Here is a 22,203-nt window from a genome sequence, read left to right as displayed (position 1 = left end):
TATTATTGTTAGGTTCACTGATTTTATAGTAAAACTATTATTCACTCTGTGTAGTAAAAGTTGTGCACAAAAAGTGTTAGAATGGTTCAAAAACGATCGAAAAACCAGCATATTCAATAAGTACAAAATTTGTTATTCAGTTTAGGAATGAGCTGGCTATCAGGTAGAGTAACAAAAGGATCACCATGGACGTCAATGATGGATTCTCTGAAAGCCTCTATCCTTGGTCTAGGCAAAGCCGACTGTTCCGTTTTATATCCTGATTGCAATCTCAAAAAGGAAAGGATTAAAAGGCTTCGGAAGCGTCGAAGATAATTAAGACCAGACCACGATTTGTTAAAATTTATGCATAATTTCAGGCAGTCTACAACGTATTTCTTTATTTTCTAAACAGTCCCTTAATTGAAAAATATAATGTACATCGTCCATAGCATTTTAGTTTTACAATAACGACTACTCTGTACGTAGTGTAATTCAACCCTTTGCACTCGAGTGGCGACTCCAAGACGACGCTAAAAATTGCTATACCGTTTCCGAAAGAATGTTCACATTATTAAATTTGTCTGTGTTCGATAAATTATCAAATAATAGAAGTCTTCTATAAGCATACGCGTTCAATTTCATATGTATCAAATAAAAACGAGCATACCAAATGGAAATGCTATAAGGTTGAAACAAATGTCTTCATTTTGGAGTTAAAAAATAGACTCTAGTGCAAAGGGTTAATATTAAACGCACTGTTCTATGAATAATCTATATCTTTATTTTCACTTTATTCCAATATAATCATCTTTATTTAAAATAAAGATGCCGTTGTACTTGCGCATTGTAATGAATAATATTTTATTACGTAACAACAATCAGCATGAGAGAGCTACACGTTTGTTGAAGCCACATCGACTGTAGTTTGATTGGGCAGGTCCGTTTTACTGTAGATATCCCATGGAAGTGGTAAAAGTGACGCGTACGTGGAACCCGATGGACAAACGTGGAACACAGTCCTCTCTTCTCTTTCTTTCAATTCCCGGACGTTTGATAATATTGGCATGCCTTTTTCATTCGTAAGAGTTCGAAATGTTCGAACCTGCACAAACAAATGTGTACAGCTCGAATAATTTTCACACGAGAGCACTGTATCTTTGATATTTCTTATCCAATTGTTTCAAATTTGAATGCTTAAACGAAACGATCGGAATCATTTCTGAATGACTGATTTTTATAAAGGTGAACGAAAACTTTTAATATTGGTACGTCACTACCTTTTCTATTATTTTTCTATTATTTCTACTGTCTGTTCTAGAATGATTAAGGTCTATAGGAAAACTAACGTGTCTACGAGGACTACCTTAAAAAATGTCGAAAACATGAATAAACAAAATTAAAAATGCTTCTAAGTATACTTAGTTGCATGTTTGCCGAAAAGATCCGTCATTTTTGTGTTAAATAAAAATCTAATCAACGGAAATCGTGTAGCTGAAATAATTAATTCAACGAATTTTAGTAAAGACGTTATTACAAGACATTGTAACAAGACTTGAAAAAGGATTTTGACAATCGGTAGGAACTTGCTTGTTCAACGGAAACTCCTATTGGTTCCCTGCTTATTATCCAAAGGATTCTATGCGGATTCGTTCGCAATATTATCGAGCCCCAGTACAAGAAGTAATCTTCGCTGAATGGTCTCATTAAAGTATTTAAGCTCACAGGCACCAAGCGGACCGAGGAATGCGCTGCACGAATCTCAGATGCGTGTCTCAGAATGTTGTGGATAAACTTGTTTGATTCGTTCTGCAACTAAATACATGCGAATATTATAAACAGGATCTTAATCTCATCGTTACTTCCCTTTACCTTGAAGAAGTACACCACGATGATAATTCCGTCAACTTTTGTCAACGCTAAATTAAACTTCTCGTATTCGTCCTTGAAGAGCACCACGTGAAGTTCCATCGGCATACTTCAAATAAAACGAAATAAAATTGTGTTAGAGGTTATAATTATGTAAACGTAGGGTGAATTTATCTTCTTAAATGTTTGCTGAGAATGATATTTCATTGTAATTTTATTTTATATTATTCCGAGACATTTGTTCTGGCAGGAATTAACGATTGACGACTTTGAAATCGTTAAGCAAAAGATATATCGATAAACATATGAGCCGTTTATTTTGAAAGTGGCGTAAGTCACTTTGTTTTTAAGTCGGTCACTTTGCTTTTAAGTCGATATATTTAAGGATTTGCGTTTTAACACGTTTCAAAATATGGATACTAACTTTCGAGAAGATTCACTTGTATTTGTTATCTCAGGATACTGATATTTTTCTCAGTATAAATAATTTCGTATAAACATTAAAAAATCACCACTTTTCATTACGGTCAAGTGACTTATGCCACTTTCAAAATAAACGGCTCATATCTTAAACCTTGCACCGTCGACCGAGTGTTCGCTACCGTTCATTTCGTTCTCTCCCCAGTGGAAATGAATTTGCGAAAGAAGATACTTCCCCAGAAGTGGACCGCCGGTGACATAAGCTCTTTCCGTTTCCCAGGTTGTACTAAGGAGTACTATTATAGAATAATTATCTGGAACGATCAATCTAACGTGTGCCACAATACAGAAACTATATACTACCCGTGAAGCCAGTGTTAGTAACTTTCAATTTTCTTGGTCTCACGTCGACGTTAACCCATTGGATAGGGTTCAGTTCAATAATCTTCATGAAAGTAATGTCCAAATTGATCGGAGATTCAAAGTGACCGTCGACATAGCCTAATTCTTGAATCAACTTGGCAGTTTCCGTGTACGGATCGAGAGTTTCTATAACAATGCGTCTACAAATTAATCATTAAAATACGCCTGGAAAGGTTGCAATATACTCTTTGCTTTCATCGATCTGTACTTGTGATTTTTGACATTTATATGTACCTGCTGTCTCCATTTTTAGTTGAAGTTCAATTTAATACAGAATGCTTGATAATTTTTCAACTGACTGCAACTTCAGTATGTTTTTTTATTTCCAGTCGGATAGCGTGCATTCTGGAGTACATAATCGAACAACAAATTTCATCATGAAGAATTAGAATTCTTCATTCTTTAATTTCATCCTCTTGTCGTTGACATTTGAAATATGTATGTACCTAGGCCGAATAAATAAATAAGCTATTACGTATGTATTTGTTGATCTTACTTTATGGTTCAGTCAATTTAATATTGAATTATAAAACTCGATTATTTTGCAACCAACTGCAACTTCGTGATGCTTCTCAATGCCAGTCGTCAACACTCTGTCGTAGCGTACACGCAGGAAATCGTTGACGAAACAGAGCGATCAACTTGCGCACACGTAATTGTCACAATGGATTACGCTCGAAAAATCGGCAAAACCGACGAAGCTGAGAGTTGGAGAAGGCGAATAGTGTCCAGCGTAAGTGTATCCGACGGTATGTTCGAGTCAGATCAAATCTTCTCCGAAGATCCTCCACTGGTCAACTGGAAAGGATGGTTAGCAAGACGAAGGAAACAGTACGAGCACATCGAGTCGTCGACCGGTCGTCATCGGACCGACCAGATTATAAATACCTGCGAAACCATTCGGCCACTGATCGAAATGCGAGAACTGATGGATTACGCTAACATCTTGGAGCCGGTGCTTTCCACGAATCTTCGCACTGTGCCGAAATTTTGGAGAGCACCAAAGACACTGCCGAATCATGACAACCCTTGCTTACCGATCGTCGCGGTCGCAGCTAGCAAAAAGGAATTGGACAAACCAGAATTAATGTACGTAGATTTGCCGGAGCTGATAGAAAAGGAGAAGGACCTCGTTGGCTTGAAGACTAAGCAGCCGTTATGGAAGCAAAGCCAGTACTTAAAGAGCCGAAAATGCCAACTATCGAAAGAAATTCAGTCGCTTGTGCCGCACGAGCCGAAAACGAAACATTTAACGATCGAGGGTCACGGATTCGCGAAACCAAAAGCCAAAGAGTACAGAAGACTGCCGGTGATAACGCTCTCCGACGCTCTATTGGAGAAAGATGAGGGAGAAGTCGCGTGTCATCCGGAAAAGCTTCGGGACCAGACGATCGCTTTAAGGATCGAAGATCGAGATATAGTCTGGGAGAAGTGCGCTTTCGAACTTGGCCGAACCGATCCAATCGTGTGGAACGTGTGCTTCTCTTCGCAAATGAATAAAATGGTAGAAAAAGAGATCAGATTAGAGAACAAAGGCAACCGTGTAATCATTTACGAATGGCGGAACGCGGTCTCTTTGCCGTCGATGCTGCCGTTGAGAAGACGAGCGAGTCCGTTCTTTTTCAATAAAACCAAAGGAGTGATTCCGCCGGGGCAGATCGTTGATATCAAATTTTGGTACTTGCCTCGTATATCCGGCATGACCTCCGAAGTCTGGAGGTTCAAAACTGACCCCGAATTGTGCCCGTCGCCATTCCACTTCCGCCTATCGGGCTGCTCCGACACCGCGATCGCGGATCGGTCGGGTGCTGTTAAATCTAGCGACGACGCCGACGTCGATGATTATTTAGATCATTGCATTCGGGAAGCGGCGATACGAGAGATACTGGAGGAGATGTTCGAAAACATGGACTATGTGGAGCTGCCCGAACCGTTCTACGGCAGTCTGTTCTTAGAATCGGAGATCTTCTTAGCGAAGAATCCTCTGTGCTTCTACCACCCGAGTCACGTGATCGAGTTTCGCAAGCTTTATCACGCCGCGACGAATCACAACGAACAGCAATGGAATTTATGCATAAGAGACCTCCGCGAGACGTTGACGAGCATCCGGGATCCGGAAACCAGGCAGGATATGCTCTTGCAGCTCAGTCGATTGTACAAAGAATGCCTAAAGCCTGCTCGTCGCGTCCCCCACAATTACACCAAGCACGAAATGGTGTCCAATTTGCTCTGCGCGTTTTTCAATCGTTTCGAGCACGAAAGTGCGCACGCGAAACTCGCTTGCTTTAAGAAGGAACGTAGAGAATCTATCGTTACGGTGTCGGAAATGGGCAATGGTAAATCAACGACGTCGCAAAGAACTGTCATAAGCAATAATTCACGGAACAGACGGGGAAGAAGATCATCTTCCCGCACGCAGAATGCTCATGTTCCAGAGGTTGCTAGAAAGAACTCTTACTTTATACCCGATGATCGTGCTTACAAAGAGATATTTTTCATCCGCATTCATTACCTGTTAGGAAAAATGGTGGATCAGGTCGTTGCTGCGGTTAATTCGTTTAATAACCTGAACGAGCCTGACAAATAACAGAAACATCGTATGCAGTGTAGTTTAAACGCGAATAAAGAGCGCAGTTAGTGGAGAAACGTAGCACACTCTTAGAATATACAGACAGTCCAATTATTCTCTGAGCATTAAACCTACCGAGTATTAAAAGTAACCGACGCGTGATACCTTTCGTGAATGGTAAGATTAAATTCGTTTAAACTTTTTGCCATTTTTATTAGAACATACGCTTGACTTAAGAAATTTATTTAATTATTTCCTACGAAAGTGGCTCTATGATTGCTACTATTTTAGAACAGAAAATCTGAAGCTGGCCACTTTGAACGCCATGGTAGATTTAAGGTCCTTTATACTCACCGACAAGTTGACCACGAGCCGAGCGGATTGATAGTGCTGAATTTCGTTATACTATTGGGTTGGCAACTAAGTAATTGCCGATTTGATCAATGAAATACAAAATTCTTTTTTAATTAGAATGGAGTTTAATCTGTAATGTATTTTACATTTTGTTCGATGACCTTTTGCCATCTCTCTGACAACTTGAAAATTCCACACTCGTAGAAGGTCCGATCCTTTTCGGCCAAAAACTGAGTTAAGTGAGATTTTACAGCGACATCATCATTAAAAGTTTTACCACGAAGGGAGTTGTCCAGGGATCGAAATAAGTGGTAATCCGATGGCGCGAGATCAGGGCTATAATGTAACATCAATTCCTAACCAATATCCATCAATTTTTGCCGAGTGGACAAAGACGTGTGCGGCCTAGCATTGTCCTGGCGGAAAATGACACCTTTACGATTGACCAATTCTGGTCGTTTTTCCTTGACCAGTTGCTAACATTCGCGTATAATAAAAAATAACATAATAATAATAATAATAATAATTTTATAATATAACATTTACGGATATCATAAAAATGGGAGTGAGAGACATCTATAACTGAAATCGTCAATTATTTAGTTACCAACCCAATAGTATAGGTTAATAAAACAATAATAAAATATTATTGACCCGCTCGGCTCGTAATCGGCTCGTCGGTGAGTATAAATGGCCCTTTAATTGTTGTACTACGCAGCTACGTGTGTACCGATGATTCTGAAAGTATGACATTCGCATATTGCAAACATTAATATATGACTAAGGAAAATAATTACGTGGCCTGTTTTAGATAGAACACCCTGTATATCGTAATATGAACAGAAGCATGTGGTGACTCGTGTTATATTTGCTGACGGTGTGTACAGAATGGCTGATAGAGACAAACTTGGTAATATCGAATCGTGTGACGTCAGGACACAGCTAGAAATATTTTCCTACATTTCAATTGTTGTATTTCTCGTCGGTTCGATAATATACGCTTTCCATCCTTGTCTCGCAGTTTCCGGAATTCCCTGATCTGCGAATTCGTTTTGATATCAATGAATTAGTAATTAGTGTGACGACAATTTAGTACATGTTTTAAAGTGCTCACTTCCTCGGCTTGTATCGGGATAACTACTGGAAACACGATCCATATTACACATTCAGGATATTCGGAAGCATTATACGATCCGTTGTACGTGTAATACCTGCTACAGAACGTTGCACTGCGCATAAATGCCAAGGAGTCTGGAACAGGGTTGTAAACTGTATTCTATGTTCCTCCGAGAGAAAATGTCACGGTCCAACACTAAGCTTACGGGACTCGTCAAAATGATAAGTACAAAATGTTTTCATCTATAGTGGATAACGAAAGTATTCGAACACTAGTACAACTTTGACTTCTACGGCATATGTATTTCGGAGAATTTAATCGTGGGCTTCGGTTACCATATTCGTGTGGGCTGACAGTTACACGAATTTTCCTCGAAATCTAAGAAGTTTGATGTCGCGCTTGAGATTGCGCCAATGAATTATAAACGAGCAGCTGGTTTCGACCTGCCTCAATGAAAAATTGTTATTGTGTAGCTTTCGCGCCAACTCGAGGTCACCTGCTACCCTAATTAACTCGGTGCGGTTATAATACGTCACGAAAACATAATACGGTAACTCGAAGGGCAAAGTTTAATTACAAATCGTCCTGTCGAAGAAGTGGGGCAAGGGGACCGCGGGTCACCATCGCAAGTTCGACATTCGTGAAGTCATTTGTTCGGCAGCGTTGGATCGGGAAGGATGAGTCCGCAGACCGCGATCGCGACCGCCAGTCCGACATTCCTAAAGTCACTTGCTTGGCAACTTTGGATTGGGAGAGTCGGTCATCCTAATCACTGGAACACTCGGCATTCGGAAAATTCTATTCTTGGTAATATATCGTTAAAATATTTAGTCAGTACATGTGGTCATTAGAATATTCGGTCGCTGAGATATTTCGTGTTTGAGATCGCACCCATAACACGTTCCGTGCCGAGCTTTTTTTACTCGAATCTTCACACTTTGATATTTTACTAAAACTTGATGTATTACGTGCAATTATTAATTCTCGTACACATAACAACGTAACAAAAACTTATCAACGCCCATTCTTGCGGTGGAAATTGATTCTTCGGTTCTAAATTTCTTGTAAACAATTTGTTCAGTTCACTAAGTAAACATGCAAGCGTGTACCATCGATGGTACACGTGGCACGGAACGTGTTAAGATAAGTTACCTATCCTGCATAATGCTATATTAAAAAGATAGCAAAGCGATCACACCAACATATTCATTTCACGATGCTCACCCATACGTCATGATGCTGTTTCCTAAACGGACAACGTTCTAAGATGCCTCCGACACCCTAATGTAATCATTCATTCTCATTCTAAAGTACACGTCAGTTCCTGAAATCCACTGACAATGGTAACGATCATTGCGATTTAATCGAATTCCAATTGAAAATTACTTTCTCGTATGAGATTTTAATCGACTACTAGTAATACTAACCATTCTAGAAGAAATACCATTTCGGTAGAGTTGAATTTTTCAAGACTCTTGACAGCTTTGACTAAACCGTTTCAACCGATAAGAATAGAAAATGAACATTCTGTACATACATATTCCATACGATCCACGTTGCATAGTATAGATCGTATGAACATGTTCGATTCGAACTAGTTTCGAATTCAAAGAACCTACACAAAATCCATTGCCTACCCACATACACGCACAAGTGGAAATTACGTCGTGCACGATACGACAGTCATTATCAGTCGCTATTATTATTAAATACCGTTCCATGTGCTGTTGCTCGAGCTCTCTCGAGTAACGCTTGGGCACTCGGAAGGATTCGAGCAACGAACTAATAAGAAGTTAAAAATATTTATTGTCTATTTGTCTATTTACTACTACAAAAATTTATTTTCCCCAGCCCCGTAGTGAAGTAAATGGTTTAAATGCGAGAAACGATGTATAATTGTATATTTCTACTTCACAAATAAGGTTTTGATATTTTTTTTATACCCAGTGTTTTAATTGGCATCAATCACTGAGTGGGTTATTAGCGATTCAAAGTCAGGTTTACAGTTGATTGTATAATTTGGTTCTTTTCAAGTAATGTAACAAGTTTTCGATCATTCCATTGTTTTTCAGTATGTCTTCTAAAGGAGTTCTTATGTTTAATGCCTATTTAATCTCTTTATTAACACCTTAATAAACAACGCCTTTATATTAAGTCCTTTCCCTGATGTGTTTTCTGCGGTGTAAGGTGATGTGTTTGTTAGGGGGAATTGTAAAATAATATTTATAAATGCCCATCTGCAAGATAAATTGTATAAAACTATTGCTATATGTGTACCATCACTAATTATGTAATTAGTAGAAATAACTGCTCAATTGTCTATAAAAATAATTACACTTTGTATCGTATATTTGTAGTACATGTTTCATAAATACTATTTACACCATTTAAATGCTCGCGCCATATAGGGATACTTAAATAAATATACATTGAAGAGAAAAAATCCTTTCAAAAAACTTTCGATTTAGTTTAAAACGTTGCCTATATTATTAAAAAAAATATTTTAAAAAATCGAATTTTCATGCTGCATAAGTATTCGAACGCCTAATAAAATTAAGTTGGGATGTTGTAAAAATAAATGGTTTTAAATTTTTTGTGACTAGTTTTATACCACTATATTTCACAGTATGTTTCAAGAAGTTTAACATTATTAAAATTATTATTTATTTATAATCGATGTCGTTTTATATCCGTATTTTACACGATTTTATGATTTGTTTACAGTATGTATTTTTTTTGTTGCAATTTGTATGACCGAATTCACTTTATACTGATGGACAATCATGTACTATAAATATGTATGTATAAGACACGCGTAAATATATTTTAATGGATCTGAAGAAATTTGTAAAATTCGAATGCACTTTTGGTTGATTTTCCGTATATTTCATCAATATTAGCAGGTAAATGGGTCAAAAATAGTGATCGAATACTTTCGTTACCCACTGTATGTTCAAAAATAGATTGTAAACATATATTTATGGAGAATTAATTCAATAAAGTTTCTTTGTGCATATATTATAATAGTAATTGCTGAAACTCTGAACGAATATATATTTTTTAATTTTATCGAATATTTGATAATAGTTGCTTTTAGTGATCTTCAAAACTTATGTGCAATAGCTACATAATAAATATCACAGTACATGATCTTCATTCGAAGATAATAGCTTAAAATATTTAGTGCGTTGAAAGACTTGTTTTAAAAAAAATGTTGAAACATTAAAGCTTGTAGAATAATGCCAAATTCTATCTACGTTATTTCTTTGCTGCTGTTTTCGTATTATTTACGTATTTCTTAAATTTTGATTGTAGCCTAGCCCTAATTGCGAAAATGGCGCAAGTTCATATTTTTGTAAACTTAAGTATAAAATTTATAATCATTATGATGGTTCAATACTCACTGGATGGTATTTTAACTTCTGCATCGGCTTCGACAATATGTTTCAAATTTTCCGTTATTCTTTCCGTTTGCGGGTTCAAACATTGACAACAAGCTGGCTGCACCTTTAACAATGTTATACGTTTATATATAAACAGGTCAGCTGAATAATTCGCTTGTTTTTGAAGATAGGAGAAAATGCATTAGACCAAACTTACTTGGTATTGGGGGGCTCATATAATCTGGTATTACCAATTTTTCTGTAGGTGGAGGTGTCAAGGAGATATGAAAGTCAATTCTGTTTTTTTAAACGGAATAGTATGTTTTTTTACTTACATTCTGATAGAGCGTTTCGAGGCGAATACAATGAACTATTATGAAGGTTATTCAAGGTCACCCAAAGTCAACTGCAAGAGAAAATAAATTGTCTCAGAGTACTTTTTAAACAATTATGTATCGCGTGTGTGTACGCGCACGGGTCACAAAAGATAAACAAACATTCAATCACATTGTACGCTTATCTGTATCCTCAAACATTGTTGGTAATTTTGAATTATCTGTTTGAAAAAATAATTTGAAAAAATTCAGAGATTTATACATTTCAGCGAAGGATTAAAAATGTCGTAAATATTTCTGGACTTTTCGTACTAAATGTCATATGGTCGTAGTATTGTGGTCGTTGCATTGGACTTGATCTTATCATCTTGATTTATAAACAAGTTTGTGTGATTATTTGCCATTTTACTGTATTTTAGCTTTGCTTTCCTGTGTCACTTTGGGTGACCTTGAATGACTCTCATAATAGTTCATTGTATTCGCCTCGAATAACTCTATCAGAATGTAAGTAAAAAAACTTACTGTTCCATTTAAAAAAACAGAATTGACCTTCATATCTTCTTGACGCCTCCACCTACAGAAAAATTGGTAATACCAGATTATATATATATATATATATATATATATATATATATATATATAGGTGGAGGCGTCAAGAAGATATGAAGGTCAATTCTGTTTTTTTAAATGGATATTACTTCGTATCAGGGGGCTCATATATATATATATATATATATATATATATGAGCCCCCTGATACGAAGTAAGTTTGGTCTAATGCATTTTCTCCTATCTTCAAAAACAAGCGAGTTATTCAGGTGACCTGTTTAAAATGCCCCACCCTGTATATGATGAAATGTTATTAAAATTTCGTACCAAAAACAAATGGGACAAGATGCACATGCCGTCTTTGTGCCTACAGCATTCTTCGAACGTGACGTATTTGCGATTCCAGTGCACCGCGTGGCTTTCCATCGAATACCTGAGCAATTGAAAATTTTCGAACATTGCAAGAACAATGCAAATATATGAATGGTGTTTACCAAGTGCCGTTGATTGTATGTTCCGCACCCCAACAATCGTCTTGGCCCCAGTGAAAATGAAGATCACAGAATTCGTACACGTCGTTTGCCAAGGGACCTCCGCAAACCGTGGATGGAATTCGGTCTCCGGTTAAAATTATTTTCGCTAAATATATTGCAAAATAATTACGCACAATATTAGTTCTGCAATGTTGTATTACGCTTCTGTTATTAACCCTTTCGCTACTACGGGCCACTATAGTGGCCCTCCATAAGATGTCACTGAGGTACTACGGGCCACTATAGTGGCCTTTCGTATGATGCCACTGAGGTACTACGGGCCACTATAGTGGCCTTTCATAAGATGCCACTGAGGTACTATGGGCCACTATAGTGGCCTTCCATAAGATGCATTATATTGCATAATGTTATTTCCTCTCATACTGTAAATTAAAGAGCGCATGCTAAGACGTTATAAATACCCAGGAATACCCTTTATTTATAAATACCCTTTGGAGAGAAATTTTTTCGTACGAAAACATTCAAGCAGCTTGGGTTCTCCACCGCGGTACTTCCGCTGAACGGAGCGCCGCGACATCACTGCACGCTACGCGACGCCGATCGTCAGCGGGAGTACCGCAGCCCTTACTTTCGCCCGTAGCGAAAGGGTTAAAACAATTATTTAAATTTCCCAACATTGATAGTTGTCAACAGTTTGAAGATATCCATTGTTAGATGGGAAAATAGACAAGCATGCACTTGTATACGATCATTATACTGTGAAACTTTATGCAAAATAAAAACTGTCTGTATTAATTACCGGAAACAGGAATTCGGTAGTTTCTCTCTTGTCTGTACAATTGTAATAAATTGAAAATATTTCTATTTATTTAACATAATATTAAAATGTTCTCAAATTTATTGCTTGTTCTTAATATTCTTAAGTGTTTCTTGATAATTTTCTTAAGTTTTACTGTTTCGTACTTTGTCTACACATTTTTGTCACAATCATATAAAATATGTATGTGCAATCGAGAAATAAAATCTGTAATGATCAGAATCGAGAAATAAAATCTGCAATGATCAGAATCGAATCAATATAAATCGTTTTAATTTTGTAGTTTTGTTATTATTTGCTTACTCGAGTTAGCTGTCAAACCATTGATGTAAATATATATGTAATAATGTATATCCAATTGGATATAAAACAATGGTTTTAATTAACAGCGTAGATTTATGATTGTAATTGTGTAGTTTTATGAAGTTGTATAGGTTGATTTTAAGATTTAGTTGAAAAGGCTGGTTGCTTTTAAATTTTTGTTCAAGAAATTGTATGGTATCAACAATTGATAAAATCAGATTTGAATTAGTTCTAATAAGTTTAAAAATAGTTGATTTATAGGTCTAAAGTTAGTTGTAAGATTTTATTTGTAAATAAATTTGATGTTTCATTTAAGATTTAAATAATTTTATTCTTATATTTTCTGAGATTATAACGTTTATTTACAGCTGTAGAAGATAATTTTTAAGTGATGTGAAGTGTAAAAAAAAAAGAATATCCGTTACCTACTGATCCAGTATTAGTCAGATATGCTTCCCCATCCTGCATCCAGTGGCCATTTAAAACAAGGGGTGGATACCTGCGTGGTCGTGTTAATCTATCATCCAAATCGATTGGAGACTGTCCGGTGGATGGCAACCCTTAAAAATATGCGAAAATGCAAATGTCCCGTCCACATCTTATAAACTAATCGGATATTATAAATTTATTTTACCAATTAAACCAGTGTATCCTGACATCGTTACAGCAGGGAATGATTATCGTAACGGAAGTTGCAAATACATACTTAACAATTTATTTTTTCTCGTGGGAAACCATGATGACGAACTGTCGGACGCGGAAAGTTATCGGTGGGTTATGTTGCAACGTAACATTTGAGAAACATGTAAATAGTTGAGTGTGGTATTGCGCAGGTGTTGAAAACGTGAAATTGAATATTCACTGTTAGTATTTCTATTATTAATGTTAGAAATTTGTTTCTTGGATTAAATTATACAATGTCCAAATATATTGTCGAGGCATGGTTCAGTGGAATAATGCACGGACAAGAGAGTACGGGAATGATTCTTTAAATTATCTCCTAATTTCGTCATGCAACTGCGCTATCGGTGGCAAAGAAAATTCTTCTTCTGCGAAGATGTTGCTGCGGTCTTCCATTTTCTAATATGTGTCTCAATTTGCAGTCGTAGAGGCTTCTAAATGCGTCGATCTGCGAAATAGATACGATTAAATAGAATTCTGAAACTAATATTGTAAATAATCATTCAATGGAAAATACTTGACGAAGCGACATTTTCGTCACAGACGACGAAATTATCCAAAGAACGCATTCGTTGTATGGCGGTGTCGTTAGAGAACCGTGGTAAACGTAATAACCTTCTCCTTTACACGCTTCCAACATCCAACTTAGACATTTTGCTAAAGGATAATTTATAAATTATAAACTACAATACCTCGTGTTAATCTTAATAAACACGTAGCTTTGTTACGAATTAACTATTCACATTCTTGAAACATAAAACAATTTTCACTGTTTATGGTAAAATATATTTCTTTCCTTTTCGTAATCCTTACTTTATTATTCTTTATTAATAATAGAGAATTCTTTACAAAAATAACACTTTACATGTAGGCGGTTCTTTAATAGTCATCTAAATAGTCTAAATAATTGGCGGTCAACTTTTTAGTTTCTCAGGCAATTCTTTAATAGCAATTACCACGATAACATATGAAGAAGATATTTCGACACACCACACCGATGTAATAAAATATTTTTAGAGATCGTTACTGAATAGAAAATTGAGTTCTGTTTGAACAGAACTAGCGTTTTCTATAATAGTTTTCTATAATATCACTTTTATAATCTAAAATCAATATATAGGAGTGCCTTAAGAAACGCCTTAAAAGCGACACTAACTTCGTTAAAACTTCAATAAATTATTTGGATTAATATTATGTGGTAACTTCTTTTGAGATCATTTAAAAGAAAATTATTGAGTTCTCCTTCGACGTACAACACAATTATTGAAAATGTAAGTAATAAGCAGGTAAGTGCTAATATGCAACATCGTTAACATATTTTTCAAGGTATTTTTTTTTTAAATCACTGTTTGTTGGAAAACATACTTGCTGAAATATCAGCTTTGGTTCCCATTCTTTTAATCATGTACAGCTTGTCGGTGATAGGGGAAAGAGAAGGATTATCGGGGATTCCTGGGCAACCGACTACCTATTAGAACATACATGCATTAACCAGAAATCAATCTCATTAGCAGTAATCTGATTTCCTACTTGTATGAGGTACGATAGAATAGCGATTCCATCTGGCTTATCGAAGCACCTGTCCATGGTTCCATATCGAGTATTCCAGTGCATTACCTGTGCTTCCATGGAGTACCTGCATCGAATGATTTATGTGAAAGATTTGACATTGCGGTTCGCGAACTCGTGTGAAAACCATCTTCTAACCAAATACCATCTACGGAATGTTCCGCGCCGAACGAATTCTCAGGGCCCCAACGGAATTGAACATTTGCAAATTGAAACTCGTCGTCGTTCAGAGGTCCGCCTCTCAGGATCGGCAGTTTTTCGTGTAAAAATTCGATGCTAACTGAAAATTATTCGATATGACTTATGGTTTGTCAGTGTTTTAATTGTATATGTTACGTATTCGATGTGACTGTGGATCTTTATGCAGAATAAAAATGCTCTACGTATTATAAAATGTACTACATCAAAATATATTACATAATAAAAATATGTAACAATATACATATCTATTAATATAAATATGTATTAATATTAACATGTATTAAATAAATATGTATCAATATAAATATATATTAATATAAATATGTATTAATATTAATATGTATTATTTTGTATTAATATGTATTACATTATATAAAAATGTATTCCAATTTTTAAGTAATTTAATAAATTGATAATAATATTATAATAATTTTTAATTCTTTTAATATTTGTATTGTGTTGTTTTTCATTCATCCATTTTTTTCATAAATGGACAAATGGACGCAGTCTAGTCATCACGTTTGAAACAACTGTGTATCTTCAAAGTTTAGATATTAAAATAAAATAGTAATCTTTTCTACATTATAACAATGATCTTTATTGATAATAAAGATGATGTTATAATTGAATATTGGGAATATGATAGCATCATTTAACAGAACGTTGATCTTCTTGGAATATTCAAAATTATTTTGATGAAGATAATTAATTTTGAGCAAACTCAATGAAGATATTCGACGGATAGCATTTTTACTTACATACTTATCAATACGCGGGTGTGTTAAAACGGTGCGAGTCACATTTTCAACAATTTTGATTTAAGTGTTGTAATGTAATTTGCACGTATAAAAATGTTAAGAGTACAAGTGAGTTATAATTTAACTATGAATTAATTTGACTAGAAATTTGGTTAGTAAACGCTACACTTTTAAAGTAACAATAACATTCCTCGTTTCTTCTGACGAGAAAAATATGATTCTAATTAACCGATCGTTAATATTTCACATGTGTATTTAAAATATTCACAAAGTACCTGTTTTGCCCGTATTCGTCATTGTAGCGGCACCTTCATCTGGCCAATAGTTAGTCAGATATAAGGGTGGGAATTTTTTAGTCCACGTGGCTGTCTTGCTCAAATCAATCGGTGATTGCTGCCATTTCGGCAAGCCCGTGGATGATGTAGAAATGACACGAGATGGTTTCGTAGATTTCACAACTAATAGAAATGCGTAATAGTATAATGTATAATAGAAAAATAATATATAATAATATATAATATATAATATAATATAATAAAATATATAATATAATATATAAAATATATAATATAATAAAAAATAAATGCGATCAAACATTCAACATTGAAAACGCAGAATTTGTCTGCATCTCTGCACTAACCAATCTTTTTACTTTTTTTGCGCGACACTTTCGGTGGCATTTTCTTTTATGGTAGTACCTTTGTCACCGATATCCTACCAATCAATTTTAACGAATTTTCATGGTATTGAATGGTTTTAGTTACATTGTATTACATAGGTTAGCGTATTCTGTTATGCGTTACATTTTTCAAACACTGACACGAAGTATGTTGCAAATTGTCGCACGCACAATGCTACTATTCGATGTGTGAATTTGTTGCCAATTCAATGCCTAAAGCATCTGTATACATCAACAAATAAAACTGTGATGCTCCAGAAATTTATTAAAATATGTATCCACTACAAATGCCAGAACGAATCGAGGAATAGTTTATTTCAGAATTTTCAACTTCCTTCATACAATCAGACATTTCTGGAAAATCGCTTTTGTACATTAAAGCACTGGAAACGATTCCTATATACAAAGTCGTCTGCACAGTTGACGATACAATAAAAATAGTTCAAAGCAACTGTTAATCAATTTACGTAATAGACTACTCGACCATTTAAGGGTTTCACATCCCGATAATTCTCTTTTATGCTGGCACCACGATCGTCGCATAGAATCCGGAACAACTCTGCTTGATTCTCTGAAATCCTAACTGCTTCTGGGAAAATAATCCACGTGACGTTTTCACAGTATGGCGCTGTTGTCATCGATCCTAAATAATTGTAGTAACCTGGTGTTTTACAGGCTTGTCGCATCCAACTTAGGGAATCTGCGAAAAAAAGAAAGATTAAAGTAATTGGCTGTTAACAAATAATATAATAATACTATAATGTAATAATATAATAATATAATAATATAGAGTAATAGAATAATATTATAATATAATAAAATATAATAACATAATAATATCGTAATGTAATATTATAATAACAGAATAATATTGTAATATGATATAATAATATAGAGAGTAATAGAATAATATTATAATATAATAATATAATAATAATATAATAATATAGAGTAATAGAATAATATTATAATATAATAAAATATAATAACATAATAATATTGTAATGTAATATTACAATAACAGAATAATATTGTAATATGATATAATAACATAGAGAGTAATAGAATAATATTATAATATAATAATATAATAATAATATAATAATATAAAGTAATAGAATAATATTATAATATAATGAAATATAATAACATAATAATATTGTAATATGATATAATAACATAGAGAGTAATAGAATAATATTATAATATAATAATATAATAATATAGAGTAATAGAATAGTATTATAATATAATAAAATATAATAATATAATAATATTGTAATGTAATATTATAATAACAGAATAATATTGTAATATGATATAATAACATACTAATATTATAATATAACATATTATTCAACACATGCGTATTATATTATAATATTACTTCGTGAACATAAAAATATTAATTTCGACCCGTACTCCCTGGTAATTTTGCGAACGACCCGGCCTGGATGATATTGTATAAATTATCTGTAATTTTGGAGAACAATCGGTGCTCGTCCCACACTGGCAATTGGCAAGCTTGTAGGAAATACGCGCAAATAGCTAGTCCATCTTTCTGGTGCCAACAATTCTCAATGGTTTCGTATTTCGTGTTGAAATGTACTGCTTGAGCCTCCATTGTGAACCACGTTCCGTTCAAAGTATGTTCTGCGCCCTGACAGTTCGACGATCCCCATCGGAACACCACTTCCGCTAGTTCATATACGTCGTCCGCCAATGGACCGCCGTGAATCGTTGCCGGACCTCTTTTTCCCTCCAGAGTGATTTGAACTGACGAATATAAATAAATACTAAAATTAATACTATGCATATACTGCTTCACACGCTCTTGTAAATATTATTTAATACATTAAAATTATATTACTGCAGATTATTAAGTAAAATAAAGTGGACTGTAGATAAGCAAAATTAAAGATTGTAAATCTTATATAATTATCAAAATTAGGGTAACATGAAAATTTCTATGCTTCCTTAATGAATTTAACAGGTTGGAAATAATATAGCAGTGTTTTAAAATATTGGCAATGAAATATTGGATTACCAGTGCTACCAGTGTTCGTCATTTTCGCTTCGCCATCTTGACTCCAATGGCCGCTCATAATGAGCGCAGGAAACTTGATTCCGATTGCTTTTTCCTCGATAATATCAATCGGAGACTGTCCCCATTTTCGTCCATCACCTTCGAAAATTCATACAAGTGAATAGAATATCACAAAACCGCAACGATTGATTGCATCATTAAACAAATGTATCACCTGCGCATAGCATTTTGTTTCTCGGTTATTAATCTAATCGCGCGTTGTATCGTTTCAATTTTTATAAAATAGTACAATTACGTAGAATTTGATTTAATTTGATCTACTTAGAACCATAAATCGAGCACTATACGTGTATAATTCTGAGGTAATGTTACATATTTAAATTTAGTATATTCGCCCAAAAAGGTTCAGAATAAATAAGACAGCACACCGGTCGGCTTGTGCCTAAGTTCGAATCAGTCCGATTATATTTTTATCATGAAGTTGAAGATCAACGTATTTTATGACGTATTTTTGTACCTTATGTATCTTGCATGCGCTTGAGGTTATTCTGAGAGATCCTAAAAATTTACGAGTAACATTTTTCTGTGGCTGCTATCGCTGTGTCACAAATTGTATTAAAACGCTGCGAAACAATTAAAAATGTTAAACGTTTTACTATCAGAATTTATGATACTATTTAGCGGCATTCTTCTGGTCTGTAAGTGATTCATTCGAGTATATTTATTTTTCTTTACACAATTCTATCGACGAATACATTCGGAAAATGTTAATGTCCTTACCCGTCTACTCAAAGTTTTGCTGCTCGCCGACAACTTGTATTGGACATGGTTATTCCCATGGATGCAGAATTGTCACGGCGACCACAGCTTTTCGTATGGTTATTCAGAGCGCGATGGTCCTCACACGTGGAAATCGATGTACGCGGCCTGTAATGGTCGCAATCAATCGCCAATCAACATTACAACCCGGCTCGCAATTGTGGTGCAGCCATCGGAACCTCTTCGATGGATTGGATACAATAAGAGACCAGCATCGATGACTATAACGAATACTGGATTTAGCGGTGATATTTCGTGCATTGATTATTCGATATCGATCCTTCGATTTATTCTGTATCGTATGCGAACGACATTTACATAATTCTCGTTCGACGCATTGTTAAAAGTTCTGCAGTATCATTTCCTTTCATGAAACAATTTCTTAGATAATAATAACGTAGACAGAACGATTTAACAATTAAACGATGCCAACATGACAACAGAGAAATTAAAAAGAAACGTATACCTGAATGAAAGTGTATCATCGAATGGTTACAAGAAATATATAGACAGATAATAGTGAATATGAAGAAAAGTGTTAGGCTTGCAATTTTCGATAACAGTAATGTTCATTGTAAAAAAACAAGTAAACATTTTTATGACGTTAATCTTATCTAACTTTCTAATTTAACACTCGAATGACGGACCTTTTTGTCAAAGATGTTAACAAAGTACATTCAGGTTAAATTGTAATTCGATTTATTAATTTATTCAACATATTCTTTAACTTACTCGTTCGAGACATGTTAGTCCTTTGTATAAACTTTAATTAGACATGTGACAATTTAAATTAATTGCCAGAAACTAAATAGTCAAGTGAGAATATTTATACTGTAGGTCCAGACGGACCCGAGCTCCGTTGTCCGAGTGTTAAAATCGCATCACGAATATTTACAATCGAGTTCTTCAATTAAAGATTATCGATATGAACGAATATTATCAATTTTAGTTGCAATTAACCGAAGTGTCGCGTAATGTTCGTTATGTACAGTGATAGTGAACACGTTGTGGAGAACATCAGTTTGCCCGTACATCGAAGGGGGGCCATTAACCAATACTTACAATCTCTGGTCGATGAAATTTCATTGGGGTCCGACTAACGAAGAAGGCAGCGAGCACACAATCGATTATGTTCGGTATCCTATGGAGTTGCAAGTCTTTCACTTAAGTCGCAACTTCGAGTCACCCATGGAAGCCATTAAAGCTGAAGCTCACGATAGCATGATGATCGTGTCGTTCTTTTTTCAAGTCGGTGTTCTATTACGTTTCTACTAATACCAGAAATTCATAAATATCCTTCGTGACTGTAAATAGGTGTGGAAGATACATGTAGAAGAATATGAAGATATATATCTTCATATTCTTCTACATGTATCTTCCACATATATATATATTTTTATAAAATAAAAATGGCACTAGTTATACATTTTCTTACGACACTATATATATATGTACTTGTATGAAATTAGTGTCGTAAGAAAATGTATATATATATATATTCTATAATGTATTATATATATACATTTTCTTACGACACTAATTTCATACAAGTGCATATATATAGTGTCGTAAGAAAATGTATAACTAGTGCCATTTTTATTGATCAATTTATAACAGTATTACATTTCTAACGGTATAAACAATTTTGAAAAAATCTTTACTTCTTTGTCTTAGATCATACAAAATTCTTTCTTTATGATTGTGTCGTAGAGTTGGGCAAAATTTCATTTGGGTGACAGATAAGAGATGAACGAATAAAATTTTATATATATATATATATATATATTCGACGCTATTGAATAAATATCCAGTCGAATAATTTATCCAGATAAGAATTTATCGGAATAAAATTTTATCCGAGTAAGATTTTATTCGAATAAGACTTTATTGAACGAAGATTTTATTCAACTAAGAAGGCACCTGCAATTTTATATTTCCATAACTAGCTGAAATTGAACCGATCCTAAATGTATTCGTCTAAATGTATTCTTATGAAATTACGTAAAAACAAAAGCAGTCGACAATTATTCGTATCATTTTGCAATCTCTATTCGATTAAATAGATTGAATAATTTATGACGAATAAATGAATAATCGTTATTCGAATAAAATATTCGCCTAAAAAGAGTTAATTCAGGCCGTCTTGTCATTCATTATCTTACAATAAAACTTCTGATAACACAGACACAATATTCTAAATTACAATCATTTATAGTCACGCAGGATATTTATGCGCGCCTTGTGTTTATTAGCTTTTCACGTTTCGCTTCATATATCCACAGATTACAAATGCCGACAACCCCTATTTAGACAACATCGTGACAAACTTATGGCGAATCCAACGGCCAGGATGTAGCGTTCACGTTGCACCCTTTCCCTTAGAGTGGTTCTTCGAACCTTTCGAGAAAAATTATTACACTTACAACGGTTCGTTAACACAACCGCCCTGTAGCGAAATAGTCACTTGGATGTTGTGCCCCGAGCCGATCGCCATATCTAGGTTTCAAGTAAGAGCGTTTTCTACAGGAGTTATTCAAGGAAAATATATTTTTCGTACTTGTCAACATGAATTTTTAATATAGGTTGCACAATTTCGAACACTTTCCTCATCGAAGGGCCCCATTCTTTCCAACTGCAGACCAGTTCAACAAGTGAACGATCGTAGCGTCTACTTTTACGAATAATCATGTAACATGTACGTCCAGCGAAATGTTAGTGTGATCTCGATTTTGTCTAAAGGTTTATTTTGTAATCGCGACGTTCCTATATAAAATTATATACTTCTTTCTATATTGTATTATTATTTACTGTAAGGTTTGCGACACTTTCAGTCGACAC

The 22,203-nt window shown here is 34.7% G+C and overlaps 7 protein-coding genes across 15 annotated transcripts in view; 3 read left to right on the top strand and 4 right to left on the bottom strand.

Moving 5' to 3' along the window:
- LOC117222869 (uncharacterized) overlaps nt 1-752 on the top strand; it is a 61,421-nt gene extending 60,669 nt beyond the window's left edge. For 7 of the 8 annotated variants that reach the window (XM_076527256.1, XM_076527254.1, XM_076527253.1 and 4 more), the window contains one exon: nt 141-752. In XM_076527256.1, coding sequence (XP_076383371.1) covers nt 141-315 — 175 coding nt within the window. In that variant the 3' untranslated portion in view covers nt 316-752. The remainder of the gene's footprint in view (nt 1-140) is intronic. The other variant, XM_076527259.1, reaches the window with a different exon arrangement.
- LOC117222848 (carbonic anhydrase 1) lies at nt 328-5,338 on the bottom strand. The gene is made up of 6 exons (XM_033474829.2): nt 2,926-5,338; nt 2,632-2,817; nt 2,423-2,564; nt 1,852-1,957; nt 1,570-1,794; nt 328-1,084 (listed from the first exon to the last, which is right to left on the bottom strand). Exons 1-6 carry the CDS (start codon nt 2,936-2,938, stop codon nt 875-877), a joined length of 882 nt encoding a protein of 293 aa, XP_033330720.2. The 5' UTR covers nt 2,939-5,338; the 3' UTR covers nt 328-874.
- On the top strand, nt 3,356-5,278 carry LOC117222846 (uncharacterized). The gene has a single exon (XM_033474828.2). The coding sequence runs from the start codon at nt 3,356-3,358 to the stop codon at nt 5,276-5,278; it is 1,923 nt and encodes a 640-aa protein (XP_033330719.2).
- A 1,124-nt stretch (nt 5,339-6,462) lies between the features above and the next one.
- On the bottom strand, nt 6,463-13,581 carry LOC117222783 (carbonic anhydrase 2-like). Of its 2 annotated transcripts, none has more exons than XM_033474700.2 (7): nt 13,246-13,581; nt 13,037-13,171; nt 11,492-11,636; nt 11,325-11,430; nt 10,136-10,232; nt 6,729-6,865; nt 6,463-6,653 (listed from the first exon to the last, which is right to left on the bottom strand). In XM_033474700.2, exons 1-7 carry the CDS (start codon nt 13,268-13,270, stop codon nt 6,546-6,548), a joined length of 753 nt encoding a protein of 250 aa, XP_033330591.2. In that variant the 5' UTR covers nt 13,271-13,581; the 3' UTR covers nt 6,463-6,545. The 2 variants fall into 2 exon arrangements, with proteins under 2 accessions (XP_033330591.2, XP_033330589.2); XM_033474698.2 differs by having other exon boundaries at nt 10,136-10,238; nt 13,246-13,580.
- On the bottom strand, nt 13,469-16,657 carry LOC117222782 (carbonic anhydrase 1). Its single transcript, XM_076527261.1, is given in 7 exon segments — nt 13,469-13,740; nt 13,810-13,949; nt 14,658-14,760; nt 14,823-14,932; nt 14,935-15,141; nt 16,096-16,278; nt 16,461-16,657. Coding segments are annotated over 7 exon segments (903 nt in total). The 5' UTR covers nt 16,501-16,657; the 3' UTR covers nt 13,469-13,620.
- Nucleotides 16,658-16,787: 130 nt separating this feature from the next.
- On the bottom strand, nt 16,788-18,915 carry LOC117222784 (carbonic anhydrase 7). Its single transcript, XM_033474701.2, has 4 exons — nt 18,761-18,915; nt 18,547-18,684; nt 17,922-18,275; nt 16,788-17,199 (listed from the first exon to the last, which is right to left on the bottom strand). The coding sequence occupies exons 1-4, from the start codon at nt 18,771-18,773 to the stop codon at nt 16,958-16,960; spliced, it is 747 nt and encodes a 248-aa protein (XP_033330592.1). The 5' UTR covers nt 18,774-18,915; the 3' UTR covers nt 16,788-16,957.
- Nucleotides 18,916-19,119: 204 nt separating this feature from the next.
- On the top strand, nt 19,120-22,155 carry LOC117222780 (carbonic anhydrase 1). Its single transcript, XM_033474692.2, has 5 exons — nt 19,120-19,244; nt 19,341-19,610; nt 20,357-20,613; nt 21,648-21,872; nt 21,948-22,155. The coding sequence occupies exons 1-5, from the start codon at nt 19,187-19,189 to the stop codon at nt 22,047-22,049; spliced, it is 912 nt and encodes a 303-aa protein (XP_033330583.2). The 5' UTR covers nt 19,120-19,186; the 3' UTR covers nt 22,050-22,155.
- Nucleotides 22,156-22,203: the final 48 nt, after the last annotated feature.

Source organism: Megalopta genalis, chromosome 17, assembly GCF_051020955.1.
Source record: "Megalopta genalis isolate 19385.01 chromosome 17, iyMegGena1_principal, whole genome shotgun sequence".
NCBI lineage: Eukaryota > Metazoa > Arthropoda > Insecta > Hymenoptera > Halictidae > Megalopta > Megalopta genalis.
The sequence above is the reverse complement of the archived record's forward strand: the minus strand, read 5'-3'. Positions and strand labels throughout refer to the sequence as shown.